This window comes from Myxine glutinosa, chromosome 12, assembly GCF_964187855.1.
Source record: "Myxine glutinosa chromosome 12, kmMyxGlut1.1, whole genome shotgun sequence".
Classification (NCBI taxonomy): domain Eukaryota; kingdom Metazoa; phylum Chordata; class Myxini; order Myxiniformes; family Myxinidae; genus Myxine; species Myxine glutinosa.
In genome coordinates, this window is record NC_136272.1 from 107861761 (window position 1) to 107881820 (window position 20060).

The 20060-nt window shown below is 43.9% G+C and overlaps 2 protein-coding genes across 2 annotated transcripts in view; one reads left to right on the forward strand and one right to left on the reverse strand.

The window, feature by feature from the left end:
• MYCBP2 (MYC binding protein 2) overlaps positions 1–20060 on the reverse strand; it is a 381848-nt gene that overhangs the window by 227389 nt on the left and 134399 nt on the right. Inside the window, 6 exon segments of the mRNA XM_078766193.1 lie at positions 6701–6835; positions 15237–15328; positions 15854–15981; positions 16480–16605; positions 16915–17087; positions 17270–17423. Of these exon segments, the coding sequence (XP_078622319.1) occupies positions 6701–6835; positions 15237–15328; positions 15854–15981; positions 16480–16605; positions 16915–17087; positions 17270–17423 (808 nt within the window).
• Positions 12807–20060, forward strand: part of LOC144888382 (uncharacterized) — a 146851-nt gene continuing 139597 nt past the window's right edge. Inside the window, exon 1 of the mRNA XM_078766203.1 lies at positions 12807–14316. Within this exon, the coding sequence (XP_078622329.1) occupies positions 12879–14261 (1383 nt within the window). The 5' untranslated portion in view covers positions 12807–12878 and the 3' untranslated portion in view covers positions 14262–14316. The remainder of the gene's footprint in view (positions 14317–20060) is intronic.

A 20060-nucleotide genomic window follows, 5' to 3' on the forward strand; every position in this document is an offset into this window, starting at 1 on the left:
CCAGAAACTCGACCACCGGCCAAATCATTCCCGATAATAAAAGATTCCCTCGACAGGAAGAGTGGCTTGTAACCACACAGTGACCGGTCCTGACACCAACTCAGACTCTAAATGGATGACATGAAGAGGAGCTTTAACATAGCCACCAACCCCCTGTAAAAGAACACTAACACCAGTTGCCGTTTTCTCTGACAATGGCAAAATGCCCTCAAGCATCAAAGATTGATGTGCTCCTTTGTCCCTCAATACCCTAACAGGTCTCTGGTTCGTTAAGTCCCCATCCAGTGACACAAACCCCTCGGAAATAAAAGGTTTGTAACCCTCTTGAACAAGGTCGTTTTGTGATGCCGTAACTTTGGCATGGGAACCTTCACAAGGCACTGTCCTCCAAGGACGATTTCTCGCATTTGCCAATGCATTCGGAGTTGCACTAGTTTGACTCCGCTCCTGATTTTTCCTTTTCAGGGCGTAACATTGGGACATCAAATGCCCAGATTTCTTGCAAAAAGCGCATGTATGCCCGGAGGAAAAACTCGTGGTCTGCCTCGGGCCCCCCCGGAAGATAAGTCTGTCTTGGAACTGTAGTCTTCTGACCCCAAAAGTTCACGGTATCAGATTTGTCCCCATAGTCCTCTCTCGGCCGCCTCCATGAATATCTGTTATCCGAACCTGATTTACCATAACTCCCCGGGCTAACTCTAGATGGGAAGTTAGGTTTGTGGAACCCCATCCTGTGTGTCAAGGCATAGTCATCTGCCACTGTTGCTGCCTCATACAACTCTGGTACTTTCTTCTCATCCAGATGTACTTTAATGTCCACGTGGACACACTGTTTGAATTCCTCCACCAAAATCAATTGTCGTAACAGGTTGAAGTCTTTCCCAATCTCCTTCGAGTCACACCACCTATCAAACATGGTTTCCTTCATTCTGGCAAACTCCACATGGGTCTCACTCTCCCTCTTCCTGGCATTCCTGAATTTTTGCCAGTAAGCTTCAGGGACCAATTCATAGGCTTTGAGAATGGCGTTCTTCACTATCTCATAATCTGCACATTGGTCAATCGGTAAAGCTGAAAATATATCTTGAGCTTTACCCACCAGAACACTTTGCACTAACATAGTCCAGGACCCCTCAGGCCATTTTAGCATTTGAGCCACTGTTACGGATTCCTCTACGATCTACTGGTCTCGGTATACCTCCGAACCCGTAGAGGAGCCACGGCAGAAAAATATGTTATCCTGAGTCAAAAATCAATAGTGAAACCACACCAATTGCAAATAATACAAACACCAATAATACAAACAAATACTGTATTAAAAATCACACAAAAATAACAGTACAACAATAATAGGAATCCAGAGTACAATCAATATCTCCTATGATGATACCATCCGTTAACATGCATGAGGTAACTCACTGTGCTCCACGTGCGTGGAAAATAACCTTCCCCAGTGTCTCTATATTCCCGTCTTCGAGCTCAGAGTTGGTCCCCTCCAGTGATAAACGGAACGATGTCGAATCAAAACCAGAATCTCATTCAGAGGACAGGGACAGACACGCCGCCCAAAACGGCACAAAGGCGCACGCGGCCCAAAGCGGAGAAAATGGTCACGTGGTTAAAGCGGCACAAAGGCGCAATCACGGCGACTGGGAAATCCAACGGCACCCTCCAGGTATGAACTTTCACTGTTCACGGTCGGCGAGCCGTAAAAGTAATCGTCAAAAGCTTCGGTGCACACACACCACAGATAGGTCTGAAAGCGGTGGAAACGGTTGACGAAGCAAGGAAAGTCTGCTCGACGCGCGAAGCATACGAGTCCAAAATGGCCGACGGCTCGTGGTTCTCGAGTCGTCACGACCCAGCGATGATTCTTCGGAATCTAACGCCACCTCACACGCAGGGTGATCCGTCACAGCAATAACAACTTTATCGCAGGAATTCCTTTTTCCCAGGAAACCCAAAGTACGTGACTCTTGCTCGACAACGTTCGTTGCAGACCGCAAAGCAACCAGCTTCTTCTCCGACTCCTTCGCTCGCTCCGCCCCTTCCTCTCCACCTCATTGTCTTCCGGTTCGGGTTCCTGTATCATTTTAAGTTAACCTTTTTAACTTTTAATAACTGTTCATAAACAATAAACCTTTGGAAGACAATAATAGTACATAGAATCAGAAATCTTTCAAGTGGAGGAAAACCACAACAGCGAAAGTGACGAATCCGTAACAGCCACCTTCTCAAAATGTAAAAAGACCTTGGCTACCTCCTTTTCATTGAAGGGTGGAACCAGCCTCACATGCCTACCAACATCCCAAGAGTTCTGACTAGTTGTCGAACTAGCCGGCATGGATATTACTTCTCTCCGTTCTCCCAGTAATTCCAGCTCCTTGAGTTTAAGTTCCTTCTGATACTCCATGTCACGTTCCTTTAACTCCCTTTAGGCTCTCCTTTCCTCTGCTCTTCTTTCTTCTTCAGCTATCCTTTCCTCTGCTCTTCTCTCCTTAAGTTCCTTTTCAGCTCTCCTTTCCTCTGCTCTTTCCTCTGCTCTTCTTTCTTCTTCAGCTCTCTTTTCCTCTGCTCTTCTTTCCTCTAACCTTTCCTGGCTCTGCAGTTGCATCTCCATTTTCCAGAGCTCCACATTTCCTTTTTCCTCTGGTAAGCAATCCAAGGCTACCTCTTCCCATGTTCCTTGTCCCACTAGAGACTCCACCACCAATGTCTGAATCGCTGCTTTCTTCATACTAACTCGGACCTCCAAGTTTAAATATTTGGCCAATATCATGAGTTCCGATCTTTTTAACGCCTGGAACTGTGCCTCATTAGGGGACGCCGCAAACTTTTCTGCGTCAAACACCATGGTGACTATCAGTTAGCAACTGTTAACCTTCACACAAAAAAAATCCAATTTTTTGAAAAATTTGGGAATGTTAGAAAATTCCAAATTTGGGAATTTTGGGGAATTCTATCCCGGATGAGCCCCCAATTTGTGTTACGTGCTCCTCCCCAAACCCCGGTCACGGTGTACCTCCGAGCCTCGAGAGGAGTCACGGCAGAAATGTGTTATTCTGTGTGTCAAAGATCAATGGTGAAACCACACCAATTGTTACCAACACAACAACAACATGCATTTTAAGGCCATTTTCCCTGCTAGAGCAGGGGTTAGCCTTGTATTGTATCAAGGTATTGTATTGTATTGTACCAACAAACAAGTATTGTATTAAGGGCACACAAGAATAACAGTACAATAACAATATGAATCAATTGTACAACCAATATATCATTCCTATGATGGTACCATCAGTTTCGTACAATATAACTCTCTGTGCTACAAGTGAGTGAAAATAACATTCCCAATGTCGGTCCCAGCTTCAAACCAAGGTCGATCCACGCTCCAGTGATCGTCAAAATGATGTTGTATCGAGACCAGAATCTTGCTCGGTTGACAGTCACACTGCCAAAGATAGGCAAAAGTGTCCTCAAGAGGCGGCTGGGAAATCACACCTTCGGGTATGGACATTCAACGGCTCCCAATCGGCGAACCGCAAATTCCCACTCAAAATCGACGTTACACACACACACCAGTCACACCAGGTTACGTCTGGATGTGGTGAAATGGTTGAAGCGAGGTGAAAAACCTGGAGCCATCCGAAATCAGGCGCGAGGTAAAATGGCCAACGGTCCGTTCTCGAGACGTGACGGCACTCCAATGATTCTCTTCGGAATCAACCGCAAAACCTGTCATGCAGGTTTATCTGTCACAGCGATAACAACTCTGTCGCAGGAACCCCTTTCCCAGGAAACCCCAAAGTTCGCTAGTGACCTCCGTTCGCCAGCGTTTGCTCCAGACCTCCAAACAGCTCGGCTCCTTCCACGACCTCATTCGCTCCGCCTCCTTTTTCTTCTTTTTCTTCTTCTTCCTCGTCCAGTTCCCGATCCGGTTTCCGGTTTCTTTTAAAACACTAACTTTTTTTACCTTTTGAAAACAGTTATTTCTAATTCATTTAAACGATAAGAATAATAGTACATGGAACCAAAAATGTTTACAGTGGATGAGAACCACAACAACGGAAGTGACGAATCCGTAACAACAGGGACATCGGATTTGTGGAGTTTCTCCAATTTTTCCTTGCAGATTTGCTCAAGCTCTGTCAAGTTGGATGGGGTGTGTCAGTGAACGGCAATCTTTAAGTCTTTCCACAGATTATCAATGGAATTCAAGTCTGGCCTTTGGCTGGGCCACTCAAGTACTTTCACGTTCTTGTTCTGAAGCCAATCCAGTGTTGCTTTGGCTGTGTGCTTGGGGTCACTGTCCTGTTGGAACATAAATCTTCGCCGCAGTCTAAGGTCTTTTGCACTCTGAAGAAGGTTCTCCTCAATAATTTGCATATATTTGGCTCTATTCATTGTTCCCTCTATCATTACAAGTCTCCCAGTCCCTGCCGCTGAAAAGCATCCACATAACATGATGCTGCTACCACCATGCTTCAAGGTAGGGATGGTGTTCGATGGGTGATGAGCTGTGCTCGGTTTCTGCCAAACATAGCACTTTGCATTCAGGCCAAATAGTTCAATTTATGTCTCGTCAGACCACAGAATATTTTGTCTCATGCTCAGTCTTTCACATGCCTTTTTCAAACTCCAGGTGTGCTGTCATGCGACTTTTTCACAGGAGTGGCTTCCGTCTGGCCACTCTCCTATAAAACCTCGATTTGTGAAGTGCTGCAGGGACTGTTATCCTTCCTGCAGGTTTTCCCTTCTCAGCCAAGGAACTCTGTAGTTCTGTCAGAGTGGTCAATGAGTTCTTCGTCACCCCTCTGACCAAGGTCCTTCTTGCCAAATGTGAAAAAGTCAAGGGTTGTTAATACTTTCTGAAGGCACTGTATGTGTCTACCTGTGTTCGAGTGTGTGTGTGTGTGCGTGTGTGTGTGTGTGTGTGTGTGTGTGTGTGTGTGTGTGTGTGTGTGTGTGTGTGTATGTGTGTGTGTGTGTGTGTGTGTGTGTATGTGTGTGTGTGTGTTTTATCTCCACATGCGGGTTTCAGAAGGTGGAACAGAGCATTACCATGTCTCAATCTATCCACCTCCATGGATGCATGTGTGCGTGCGAGCATGCGTGCATACATATGTACAAAATAGAATAAACTTATCACAGGTAGATTTCTGGAATGGCGTGAGATGGTGCACAATCGACTCCTTTAAAGATCAGAGAGAAGAGTGGGATTGGATCGACAAAGGAAGAGATTTTTATACCAGAGAATGAAAGTGAGGGCAAAGGATTGTAAGTGAGCAGGTTTGTTGGATTTGTTGGATTACATTAAATCTTCTCTCTCATTTGGATTTTCTATAAGCCTCTAATCGATAAAGATGTGCACTTTGAAAACGCTTCTTGTTCAGGACGGGTCACAATTTACGTATAGATAAAATAACAAGAAGACGTCATGCGGAGCACGATACTTGCAAAATCCGCCCCCCACCCCCCAAGAAAAATAATTCCATTGATACAGCAAATTGTCCATTTCATCAAGATTAAAATTGACAACCTTGATCAAAGCTCGGGTCAATAGGAAGAAAAGTGATGATTTTTCAGATGAAAAATGATGATTTTGGAAGGTTGACCTTGAGTTGACCTTCGACCTTTTGACCTCAAAAATAGTTAGTTTCCCTATTTAGTGACAATGTGCAAATGCTGTTCAATTTTCAAGTCAATGAAAATTGAGGATTTAAAAAACTTGGCCTATGTTGACCTTTTGGCCGATGTTGACCTCAAAAATAGTTGGTGGTTGAATTCAGTGACCAGATATGCAAGTCCTCTTCAAATTTCAAGTCAATCGGATGAAAATTGAGGATTTTAGAAATTTGGCAAAGTTGGTGACCTTTGGCCTATGTTGACCTTTTGACCCCAAAACAATAGGCTTCTCAATTGGGACGACCTATACAACTTGGAGAAGTTTCGTGACGATCGGTTTAGAATTGTGACCTGTAGGCCGGTGACAAACAAACAGACAGACAGAACCACAAACGCAACCGACCAATATACTTGAAAAATCTTCGATTTTGCAAGTAATGAATTGACAAAACAATGACGTTTCAAATCGGAAACATCGTGACTTATCGGCTTATCGGACACACAACCATCGGATTATCGGAAGTACAGCTTTACTGCCCCCAAAATGGTAAACACTGACGAAAGGTATGTGGGTGTGTGCATGTGCTTGTGTCCATGCTCGTGATGACCTTGCACAGTGAGTGCATCCTTTTATACGACCTGCAGGTCTCTGACAACCAACCGGTAGTTGTGTGGCCCAGAGCTGGGAATACGTTTCTCATGTATCAATATGCATCAATTTATCAATATGAATATGTATCAATCTTTGTGCTTGGCTGTGTCGATTTAGAGCTTATGATCCCGACCCCACTGCCCTCCCTCCCCACTGCTTTTTTCATGTATTTATCCTGTCATACAAAAAGGGAAATCCAGAAGTTTCATAACGTTTCAAGGCTGAGAATGAACATCTGAGCATGCTGTCATGTGCTTTGTGGAAGCATGATGCATGGACTCATGGCATAAATAGTCCTGTCAGGGCATCGGAGAAGCAAACTCAACACAGGTACAGGACGGCAGGTATCCAGTAAGACAGGATTATGCATACTGTTATGGGATTTAAAGCGAATGTGGTTAAACAATTCAAACTATGAGAGCTCACCCATCATCGGTCGTGATAGATGGTTGGCCGTGTGATCCGCAGTCACTACTGGGACCCGAGACTCGTGCCCATGCCACGTACCAGCAGCAGGCTTGCAAGACAACTGCTTCTTCAAACATCATTGCATACTTTTCCCTGGACAAGAGGGAACACAAGGCATCCGTCAGCTTTTCATATCTGGGCTCCTTTAGGTGCAAAACACACAACCATCTGTGTTGAATATACAGAATGGTGACGAGGTAGTTGGACGAGGATTATTCCCTGGCGGTTCACGTGGCAATTGATTGAGGCAGCCAAGGCAGACACAAGTCATGGAGGTTCGTAAAGGGAAGCCGATAAACCCATCTTATGATCTGAATGTTTCCACTTAAAACTCCGAGCCTCAGGTTTCTTAAGTTACCCAAGCAGAAATGCACTGTGATCACATACCCCACATCACGTGACCACGAGTAAGCACGTTTCAAGGCTGAGAATAGACCTTGGGGAAGTCAGTATTCCATCACAGGCTAGGCCGGCACACAATGGACTAATGAGTGGATGGACTCAGCATCAATTTCGAACTTGATCACTTTAACCACTCTACCAATTGCAAACAAACAAAAAAAGAACAGTTCAGAACTAGAAAACTCAAAATTGTTTGTTTGTTTTAGCTACAACATTTTTAAAATCCCACCAGATTATGCTACATGAAAAAAAGGCTCCTCTACCTCAATATTCCCTTCTTCATGGCAGATTTGCTCAATCTCTGTCAAATTGAATGGGGAGTGTTGGTGAACAGCAATCTTCAAGTCTTTCCACAAATTATCAATGGGATTCAAGTCTGGACTTTGGTTTGGGCCACTCAAGGAGTTTCACGTTCTTGCTCTGAAGCCATTCCAGTGTTGCTTTTGGCTGTATGATTGGGGTCATTGTCCTGTTGGATAGTAAATCTTCACTGCAGTCTAAGATCTTTTGCACTCTGAGGCAGGTTCTCCTCAAGGATTTGCATGCATTTAGCTCCAATAATTGTTTAATTGTTCCCTCTATCCTTACAAGTCACCCAATCCCTGCCACTGAAAAGCATCCCCATAGCATGATTCTGCCACCACCATGCTTCAAGGTAGGGATGGTGTCAGATGGGTGATGAGCTGTGCTTGGTTTCTGCCAGATGTAGCGCTTTGCATTCAGGCCAATAGCTCAATTTTCATCTCATCAGACTGCAGAATATTTGGCCTCATGTCCTCAGTCTTTCACATGCCTTTTTTGCAAACTACAGGCATGCTGTCATGTCATTTTCTCAGGAGTCGCTCCTGTCTGGACACTCTCCCATAAAGCATAGATTTGTGAAATGCTGCAGAGACTGTTGACCTTCCGGCAGCTAGGTTCTGCCATCTCAGCCAAGGTACTCTGTAGTTCTATCAGAGTAGTCATTAGGTTCTTGGTCACCTCTCTGCCTTCTTGCCCAGTTGCTCAGTTTGGTCAGACGGTCAGCTCTGGGAAGTCTGAGCAGTTCCATATTCTTTCGATTTCCGAATGATGGAGCTCACTGTGCACTTGGGAACTTTCAACACTCTAGAAATTGTTTTATACCCTTCCCCAGATCTCTGCCTCCTCACAATTATATCTCATCGTTCTATGGACATTGGACAATTCCTTGGACTTCATGGTGGAGTTTCTGCTCTGACATGCATTGTCAACTGTGGGACCTTATGTAGAAAGGTGTGTTTCTATATAAATTATGTCCATTCAATTGAATTGGTCAAAGGTGGACTCCAATCAAATTGTAGAGACATCTCGATGATCAAAGGAAATTGGATGCACCTGAGCTCAATTTGGAGTGTCATAGTAAAGGGGTTGAATACTTATTGACTCAAGACATTTCAGCTTTACATTTTTAATTATTTTGTAAAATTTCTAAAAATGAAATTCCACTTTGACATTATGGGGTATTGTGTGTAGATCAGTGAAAATCACATCTGAATTTAATCCATTTTCAATTCAGGTTGTAACACAACAAAATGTGAAGTCAAGTGGTGTGAATACTTTCTGAAGGCACTGTATGCATCACGTTCAATTACTCTCTCTCAGATTAATGAGGTTTAGGTTTATAACCGAGACCATGGTCTGGCCTCAGTCCATGCAAAAGGCTCAAGGATTTATTTCGTGCTAACATTTGTTATTTTTGGTCTGTGAGATTGTAGAGGGGGCAAAATTAGACCAGGGTGAGTGCCAATTCCCCACCATAGCTGCAAAAACGGCTGCTTATGAAATCAAATGCTCCAAAGACCCCACAAAACAATAATCACAGCAATAAATGGCAATAATACAAATCATTATTACGAGAATCACTAGCTCCCTATGAGAGCGGAAATCGGGGGCAACCAAGTTGGAGGTGGCTATCTTAACTTCATAGACCATTCTCATGCACATCCAGAGTACAACCACCAAGTTTCAACACATTTCTTCCCACAAACGAACAGACAGATGGATATTTTCAAATGATTTGTACAACTTCTGCACCAAATTCGATGTATTTTTTAGCAATAGTCGAGTTTTAAAGTTATTCAGTCTAACAGTGCCGGAATTCATTAGCAAGTGTAATAATTCCCCACTTCAACAAAAAATAGAAATCCAAGTTTGAGATGGCAATGTTAACTTCGTCGAATGTTACCATGCACACCCAGAGTGCAAACACTGCTTTACAACCTATTCATCCAGCGATTTAGAAGTGCATAAAATACACAGCACGTATGTAAATTGGCCAATTAGTTTTCAATTCCATAAGGTTTTCATAAGAGACACAACACAACATGCATTTTAAGGCCATTTTCCCTGCTAGAGTGGGGGTTAGCCAACTAGTTGTAGCTACGTGTAAGGTTTTCATAAGAGAGATACTATTTATAATAGTGTAAACCACTAGGACTTGTAATGCTCTCCCACTGGGGGCAGCGCTACATGATAACATTTATAGAGAACTTGAGTCATCTCTCACCCTTCCAAGTCAAAACACAAAGCAAATCTATGCGATAAGAGAGGTCTGCCTGTCTGTATGGCACCATTTTTCTCAGAGAAGGCCAAACGGATCTTCGTCAAACTTTCAGAGGTTCGTCAGTGAGTGACGGGGAGTGTTTTAGGCAAAAAAAAGTAAATCGCTCTATTGTGCCGAAGCTTTTGTAGCTACGTGTAGGGTAATATTGAACGATCCCTGACCCCATTCCTTAGTGGATGTCAGTGGGGTTTTAGGACCCCACAAAAAAAATTGATTTCTTCATCATTCCAAACGGATTACAAAATCACTGGGCAACGCTGGATATCTCCTGCTAGATATATATAGTTGCAGTTTTGGAAGATCCCGGGAAGTTACATCCAACAGAGGAATTCTGGAGCTTAGATACGGTATATCCATAGTATTTTGTCTAGTTACATTACCTCTCAGATCATATCAGTGGACAGGGAAATGCATTATGTTTGTAGAGCAAGATTCAAACCCCCCTTTGTAATTCTTCTTTTTATAAATCCCTTCTCTTCTCATCTCCCTCTGCCTACATCTCTCTCAATCTCGCTCTCTCTCCACACCTATTGAGCACGTCCATGCACACTTTGCAACACTCAAGCATCACACTCGACATCACACAAATTACAAAACCACCACCATACAAATCAAATCAACAAGAAACACAAGGTATAAGATACATCATTAGCTGGATAACATCAAGCATATCAAGTGTAAGACAACACAGTCTGAACAAAGCACCACATATGGATGGCATTGGCCGCAGAATCAGGGGCTCGACCAATAAGACTTGCATGGCAATGAGAGCATGCCAATCAGAAAGTTGCACAAAGAGCTGCCAGTCCCAGGACCACGCTCTACTAGGGGTTTATAAGGCTGGAAAATTTCATGACGGGGACTGGTACGCGTCCAGGGAACATCTGAGAGACAAGCAAGCCATTGCGAGAGCGAGCAGTTGAGAGCGCAAGCCGCTGTGAAAACGAACAGACTGGTGGCGGACTGGTGCCAGCAAGAGCTGACAAGCTGCGGAGTTTTCCCCTGGACGTGCCGGTGACAAACTGACTCGCACCCTCTTTCTATCCCTATTACTAATTTGTTTACTTGGAACACAAGAGAGCATTCAACAATTGCACCATTGACCCGTTCAGGGCTGGGTTACTGACTCGCATTCACACACACTTCTCCCCACACGGCACATCATATTATCACCACCCCCTCTTCTTTCTCCACCCTCCCCTCTTTCACGTTGGGACCAATGTAAGCCCGCAGTTTCGTTATGATCAATGACTAGCCAGCATCCCACTTACGGTATCAATCGGCCATTCTTGATTGACAGTATTGGGGCGTTAAGAGCACAGTTAGTTCCCTATCTGGAGGATTAATTTGTTGGGAAGGTAACGTGGGATTTTGACATGACGACCCCACCTAAATTAATCGTCAGAGTTGGCGTCTGTGTTTGCTTAGCAACCCGTCATGTCGCCGAGTTATCTGTGACTCATCGGCTTCAGGGTGAAAGGTTTAGAAGCGGGTCCAAGAAGCCCCTCATGACCCAGGCTGGCAACCCGTAACAATAGTGTACACAGTTGTAGGATTCAAACATAATAACGAATACGTAAATTTATATCTTCTCATGAGATTTTACAATTCTCAGGCTGTTCTTCCGATCAGTGTCACGAAATCTACCTGTATACAACGATTCAACATTGTTCTTCCTAGACTAACTATTTGTTAAAGGCTCAAACAAATACGCCTGGTTTAGAAACAAAAATATTCTGCTGACAAAATGGATGTCAGCAATGCAACCAAGTCTGCAAAATCTATTCACAAACTTGCTTCACGTGAGAGTTATAATGAACACAAAAAAAGATTCTCAAACTTATAATAATAATTTAGGTTTTATTGTAAAACACCAAACGAAAGACCAAAGACCAAAGATATTTGGTTTACAAAAAAATTGCTGATAAAAAATAAATAAATACCGTAAAACTTCGACTATAACGTGCCGCTGTGCATAACGTGCACCCCCAACTTGGACTTTTGTCGCGGTGTAAAAATCTATAGACCTATATATAATACGCACGCACATTTCAACACTCGAATGAAAAAAAAATAGACGTAAAACATGTTATTACATCTGTCAAAAACGGCGAAGTCCATCTTAACCACGACTGTCAGCCACGATTTCGTAATAGTTGAACAAACCGGCGCCAATGAAAGAATATCACGGCAGGTCAAGGAACTAAATTTACGACAGTCATAAATCGTATGAATCACGATGTTCAGTTGTGATTGCGCAAAGTTTAAACACAGCACTGCATATTAAATAAACGGTGGATGTCCGATAGAAATCCAACGAAGCAACCTGCAGCCTATTGCTGGACGACAATCACGTGGTACTCAAGTTGCTGATAATTGGCTATATTTTATTATAAAACTCAAGTGTTCTTTAACAGCTTCATTCAGTTGTTCAGAAGATTTACCAGCGACTTCTATTACCACTCGGAAACATGGTGGTGGGATGTTGAAGTTGGAAAGAGGATTGACGAGAAGAGGAAGAAGTTCAAAGAGTGGCAGAAGGCGAAGGGTACGGGAGCAGAAACAGCAGAGCATGAAAGTTATAAGGCAGCCAGGAAGGCTGCAAAGAAAGAGGTAGCAAAGGCGCAGGAGGCATGTAGGAAAATGTTCGGAGAACGCTTGGATTCGGAAGAGGGTCAGAAAGCAGTATTCAGGATTGCAAAGCACATAGCGAAAGAGAGGTGTGATGTGATGGGGGTAAGTTGCTTGAAGGATGAAGTGGGACAAATCGTTGTCGACCCAGATGGAATTAAAGGAAGATGGAAAAGATATATGGAAATGCTGTTGAATACAGAGAATGAATGGGATGGCAACATAGAGAGTAACCCAGTTTTAGGATCGGCAGAGAAGATAACTGAGAAGGAAGTTGAGGAAGCGATAAAAGCAATGAAGAGTGGAAAAGCGGGAGGGCCGACGGGAGTTGTGGGAGATATGTTGAAGGCAGCAGGAAGTTGGGGTGTGAAGAGAATGACAGAGATCTGTAATCTGGTGGTGAAAGAAGGCCGCATTCCAGTGGATTGGGAACTGAGTACCCTCGTCCCTCTACACAAGGGGAAAGGTGACCCTCTGGAGTGTGGCTCGTACCGAGCGATAAAGTTATTGGAGCATGGAATGAAGGTATTGGAAAGGGTGTTGGAAAGGAGGATAAGGAAGAAGGTGAAGATCGACGAAATGCAGTTTGGATTTATGCCAGGAAGAGGAACGACAGATGCGCTTTTCATTGTGAGGCAGTTGCAGGAGAAGTACATGGATAAGAGGAAGAAGTTGTTTTTTGGGTTTGTTGATCTGGAGAAAGCATTCGATAGGGTTCCACGCAAAGTATTGACATGGGCATTGAGGAAGTTAGGAGTGGAGGAATGGTTGATCAGAGTAGTGATGGCAATGTACAAAAGAGCACGCACAGCTGTAAGGACGAAGGACGGGAACAGTGGTGAGTTTGAGGTGAAGGTGGGAGTGCATCAGGGGTCGGTACTAAGTCCACTACTATTTGTAGCTGTGATGGAGGTGCTGGCTCAGAATGTAAAGGAGGGTTTACCGTGGGAGTTGTTGTATGCAGATGATCTGGTGTTGATTGCGGAAAGTATGGATGGACTGAAGGAAAAGATGAACAAGTGGAAGGAATGTATGGAGACAAAAGGTCTGAAGGTGAATATCGGAAAGACAAAGGTGATGGCAAGTGGTAAAGCATGTGGTGAGGTGGAAAGAACTGGGAAGTGGCCGTGTGCTGTGTGCAGGAAGAGTGTCGGAGTGAACTCCATTCAGTGTACAATGTGCGCTGAGTGGGTTCATCAAAAATGTAGTGGTCTGAGAGGGTCATTAACCAGTGTGGCAGCTACATTCAAATGTAAGGTGTGCGCAGAGGGAGCTGCAGATGGAGGAAATGTTGAGTTGGATCTTGGAGATGGCGTGAAGCTGGAAGGTGTGAAAACATTTTGCTACCTCGGAGACATGCTGAATGGAGAAGGTGGATCAGACTCGGCAACGGTTGCTCGAGTGAGATGTGCATGGAAGAAGTTTCGGGAACTGAGTGGCGTGCTGATGAGGAGGAGAGTGTCGCTGAAGCTGAAGGGAAAGGTGTATGCTGCATGTGTGAGAAGTGTTATGATTTATGGGAGCGAGACATGGGTAATGAACGTAGAGCAGCAACGAAGGCTGGAAAGGGTGGAAATGCGAATGGTTCGATGGATGTGCGGAGTATCGTTGAGAGAGAGGAGGACAAATGATGAATTGCGAAAGATGATGGGAATATTGCCTGTGATTGATGCTGTGAAGAGGAACAGGTTGAGATGGTTTGGTCATGTATTGAGGAAGGATGAAAGTGACTGGTTGAGAAGAGTGATGGAAGTTAATGTAGAAGGAAGTAGAGGACGGGGAAGACCGAGAAAGACTTGGCTAAAGATGGTGGAAGAAGAAATGCGGGCAAGGGGGTTAACAAGGAGAGATGCAGAAAATAGGGCAAAATGGAGAAGATTGTCATGGGGACCGCAAGGCTAACCCCCGCTCTAGCAGGGAAAATTGCCTTAAAATGCATGTTGTTGTTGTTGTTGTTGTTCTATTTCCACTAGTTTTCTTACCGTAATTAAGCATGAGTTCGCGACGTGGATCATACACCGCGGCTCAAAAACTAAACATTGTTTGATACGCTGAAGATCACGGAAACAGAGGTGCTGGGCGGGATTCGACGGAATATCTGAGGTGAACATCAGACTATGGAGATGACAGAGGGAGCGTCTGCAGTCGCTCCCACGAAGCAAAATGGCCGAACGAGGTCATGCGGCTGCCCATCCCGAGCTCGAGGCCAAACTGCTCGATTGGGTCACAGATCGTCAGCAACAAGGCGGTGACGACAGCATTTCGGAGGTGCCTGTGAAAGCCGTCATGCTTGTGAAGACGCTGCCAAACAAAGTCACCTTCAAGGCGTCACGTGGATGGGGAGATCGGTTTATGAAGCGGCATTTATTAAACTTATATATTAAACATTTCGCTATTCTTTGTTCTTTGAGTATTGCCACTTCCGTTTTTGAAGACGTCCTCGACGATCGTTTCAATTTGAAGAAAAAAAACTTACAAAAAAATTAGACCTATGTTTCATGTATATAATAGGCACCTCTAACTTTTAAAAGATTTTTGGGTAAAAAAAGTGTGCGTTATAGTCGAAGTTTTACGGCATTAATCAGCATCAAAAATAAAAATTGAGAGAACTCTGCTATTGACCAGGTTTAACATAACTAAATTAAGAGTTTGTATAGAAAGCTCATGAAAACGTCTAATAAAAAAATAAAAAAAATAGCACATGGAACACAAATCAAATAAAAATGTTCATTGGAAAATTTATTTACAAGCTTGGAGAGTCCAAATATGATTTTCCTGGCTCAATTATCATCTGATTATGTGACAAATACAGATATGTCATGTTGAGAGAAACCCCAACTCTCCCACATCCAGGTGTGCAGGGTCACAGCAACATACCTGGCTGCACAGTCATATCCAAGGACATCAGTTTCCGCGAGAAGGTCTCCATCTGTTTCATGCTCCCCACCTTCTGGTCCGATCTCAAACAGCTATGGTTGTGACAACAGCATGAGCATCAAGGTGCCTTCCATCATCCGGCCGCATTCCACCTTTCCCATCCCGTCCCCTCCCCAAACAATGCTGACCCCCACCTATGCCCCTATTTAGAATAAAATCACAATGCATTTTGGAGCTCTCTTCAGCAAGTTGTAATAAGTCAGGATTGGTTTTCAATTTGGATAACCTGGCTATTTGCATCATATAAATATCACACACCCTGGTGTTAGTTTTGGTTATGGTCTTATGTTATGTCGAACTGATGTTACATCTATTTGTTTGCATCTGTAATGCTGTAGGAAGTTTGAACAAGTTTATCCAAGTCGAAGAATAATCTCAGTGGTTTGATTGCATTGGCCAAACATTAACCCTCTCCATGGATTAGAGGTAGCCACATTCGAAAATTACAACAAACCTTTCCCTTTTCAAACGTGACTAATTTTTTTACAAATGTACAGATAAACAGCAATAGGATTACATTCAAAATTACATTTTCACACGTGTTTGTGGTGTAATACCTTAATCTTCGCAGTGTACTCTCCACGACCTCCAAACAAGCCAAAACCCCCAAGCAGTATGTCAGCATCAGGTGCAAAGCGGATCGCTTCCACAGAATGTGCAGAATAACCCCAACCACCTCCATGACCTGTTGAAAGCAAAGCACAGTTCAAATATTTGTTATAGAAGCCAAGTCTTTGGCAAATTATGCGAATCGAAAACCCATAGTCATAATCGAAAACCCTGTAAAGTTATAAGACGTAACTTTACACAGCCAGGAATTGCATATTTGATTGGTGTAGAGAATCACTCATCTAGACTAAATGGTTCAAAAGCCATGGATAGATACCTGTCGGCTTCATAACTCAGAAAAACTGACGAAACACACTGAAACCCAAGCTTGTTCTGTAACTTATCAAAAGAAAGCCACGTACCAAGTTTCAGTTGAATATGTTAAAGGGTATGGGGAAAAAGTCTGAAAAACCACAGGTGGGACAGACTGACGGATGGACACAGACAGACAGATGGACAGACAGACGGATAGCAAACCTATAGTCCCCTCCGGTGAAAGCAGGAAGGGATTAATAAAGGACGTAGCCAAAAAGTACATGAAACTGACAGAATATGCGATGAAAGTGACACTCACTTTCAAAGCGGTTCACCACGTTGTAATCTTCTTTACTGTAGACTTTGGCAATGGCTGGAACCTCCTCGTCAGCACTGCATATTCCAAGTCTCAGGTCTTGCAACGTCGTTAATGTATCTAAACAGCCTGGAAGAACAACCAAGCTCTAAGGAGGTTCAGTCGAAGGGAGAAGTTCACAAGCAGAATGGGTTCTCAAGATTGGTGCTAACTAAATTTTCCACCATTTAAAAGTCAACAATTCTGACATGATTCGAGGTCCAAAAGGTTTGGAACAAAATATTATGGTAGAATTTTACATTCCAGGAAATAATCGGCGATTTATCAAAAGGGGCGAGACTGGACAGGCAAAGAGACAAATAGACAGACAGACAATTTCACCCATCCAAGCTTAGTCTCTTCCCCTTCAAGTTACAGCGGTCCAAAGAAAGCACATACCGAGCATGTGTAGTGCAACATGGGAGCGCGTGCTCAGTGCTCCAGCAGCAACCGGCAGTGCGAGTTCTGGTGCTAAAACACTGCAGTGGCGCTGCAACTCGGGAAGTGAGCTAAGTCGTGCGTCTGCCGCCACAACATTGTAGCAGCATACCTCCCCTGTATTTGGACACAACCTGAAAAGATAATGCAATCTGCATCTCACACACACTCACACAAAAACGGCTGAGCAGTAGCATGTTCAATGATAAAGCATGTGCGATATGATCGGGAAATAACACAGGTTGCCTGCCATACACAAAACCACCACCTCCATCCATATTCCTTCACTGCCCCTTCCAAGTTGCCAGCTCATTACCTCCACAAAACGTTGTGGATAGGGTCGAGGCAGACGGAAGAACCCACCACATCTTCCTGTTCAAAATCAATGTATGTGTGGCAACTGCCATCTGCCTTGTTTATCAGCAAACAACGGAAAGGAGCCGGATCTGAAGGCTCAGAAGGAACAAGGCCTGCAGAACAGAAACATCCATTTGTCGACATTGCATTGCTTTGTCAGATAGGGCACATAGGAGGGCATACAACCCACCTCAATACAAAATCCTGCGAATGTCGACGAAAATCCCGCGAATGTCGACAAAAATCCCGCGAATGTCGACAAAAATCCCGCGAATGTCGACAAAAATCCCGCGAATGTCGACAAAAATCCCGCGAATGTCGACAAAAATCCCGCGAATGTCGACAAAAATCCCGCGAATGTCGACAAAAATCCCGCGAATGTCGACAAAAATCCGGCGAATGTCGACAAAAATCCCGCGAATGTCGACAAAAATCCCGCGAATGTCGACAAAAATCCCGCGAATGTCGACAAAAATCCCGCGAATGTCGACAAAAATCCCGCGAATGTCGACAAAAATCCCGCGAATGTCGACAAAAATCCCGCGAATGTCGACAAAAATCCCGCGAATGTCGACAAAAATCCCGCGAATGTCGACAAAAATCGCGCGAATGTCGACAAAAATCCCGCGAATGTCGACAAAAATCCCGCGAATGTCGACAAAAATCCCGCGAATGTCGACAAAAATCCCGCGAATGTCGACAAAAATCCCGCGAATGTCGACAAAAATCCCACGAATGTCGACAAAAATCCCACGAATGTCGACAAAAATCCCGCGAATGTCGACAAAAATCCCGCGAATGTCGACAAAAATCCCGCGAATGTCGACAAAAATCCCGCGAATGTCGACAAAAATCCCGCGAATGTCGACAAAAATCCCGCGAATGTCGACAAAAATCCCGCGAATGTCGACAAAAATCCCGCGAATGTCGACAAAAATCCCGCGAATGTCGACAAAAATCCGGCGAATGTCGACAAAAATCCCGCGAATGTCGACAAAAATCCCGCGAATGTCGACAAAAATCCCGCGAATGTCGACAAAAATCCCGCGAATGTCGACAAAAATCCCGCGAATGTCGACAAAAATCCCGCGAATGTCGACAAAAATCCCGCGAATGTCGACAAAAATCCCGCGAATGTCGACAAAAATCCCGCGAATGTCGACAAAAATCCCGCGAATGTCGACAAAAATCCCGCGAATGTCGACAAAAATCCCGCGAATGTCGACAAAAATCCCGCGAATGTCGACAAAAATCCCGCGAATGTCGACAAAAATCCCGCGAATGTCGACAAAAATCCCACGAATGTCGACAAAAATCCCACGAATGTCGACAAAAATCCCACGAATGTCGACAAAAATCCCACGAATGTCGACAAAAATCCCACGAATGTCGACAAAAATCCCACGAATGTCGACAAAAATCCCGCGAATGTCGACAAAAATCCCGCGAATGTCGACAAAAATCCCGCGAATGTCGACAAAAATCCCGCGAATGTCGACAAAAATCCCGCGAATGCCGACAAAAATCCCACGAATGCCGACAAAAATCCCGCGAATGCCGACAAAAATCCCGCGAATGTCGACAAAAATCCCGCGAATGTCGACAAAAATCCCGCGAATGTCGACAAAAATCCCGCGAATGTCGACAAAAATCCGCGAATGTCGACAAAAATCCGCGAATGTCGACAAAAATCCGCGAATGCATGCCGTGCCATTGTTTCAATGGGGGAGAAGGGAGACAGCTAATTGCACTAATAGATACAGTGGAGTGTTTTAATTCTGTACAGTAACTCGCAGGGATGACGTGTTATGCAGCTGGTGGGATATCCCGCGAAGCAATGTTTACCGTCTGTGGGATATCAGGTGAAGCATGCCGCAAAACATTGTTTATGTGTGAATGGCGGGATATCACGTGAAGAAGTTCACAGTGTGACTGACAGGATATCCTGCGAAGCATCCCGTGAAACAATGTTTATCGTGTGAATGGCAGGATGTCAGTGAAGCTGTTCACAGTGTGAATGACGGATATCCCGCTAAAGCCGTGAAAATGCAAAGCACAGCGCCGCAAATGTAAAAGCAGGTCATGCTCGTTACACGTAGATGTTTTTTTTTTTGCGTATGTCCACCTGCTTTGTGTGTGGCTGTTGAAAGACGGGTTTTACAAATCTGTCATGCTCACGGATCGTGAAAATAATTTTTTTTAGCCCGCGAACAACTGCAAATACACGGGACATAGGGCCACAAATAGAGAAACAGTTCGCGATTTATCAACTACGAATACGCAGAACCTGCGAATACGCAGAACCTGCGAATAGCGGGGTCCGACTGTACATACATACAGTTGAGTAGTTTTACTCAGTCATTTAAAATTCCGTCATCACTGATAAATAAATATATTTCTAAAATAATCACACTTTTCTTGATGAAACAAAAGTAAATCCACAAACCTGAGTTTTCTTCAAAATTGTGTTATGGGGAGATGCTCTTGGCAACGTCATTTTAATGGGCTTTATATCAGTATACATATGGAGTGAAAATTGTGAAATATTTTACAGTTACAAATAAAAATTGTAACCTTTTTGTAACCTCAAATGAAATCTTTAAAAATTGTAACCTCAAAAGAAAACACGCATAAACGACGTAGGTTCATATTGTCAGTGTATCACTAAAAGAAAGGAAACGTTTCTCAAGGAGAATGCACTTGACAGATGTTTGATGTTTGACTGGACAGAGGTATAAAACACGGACACT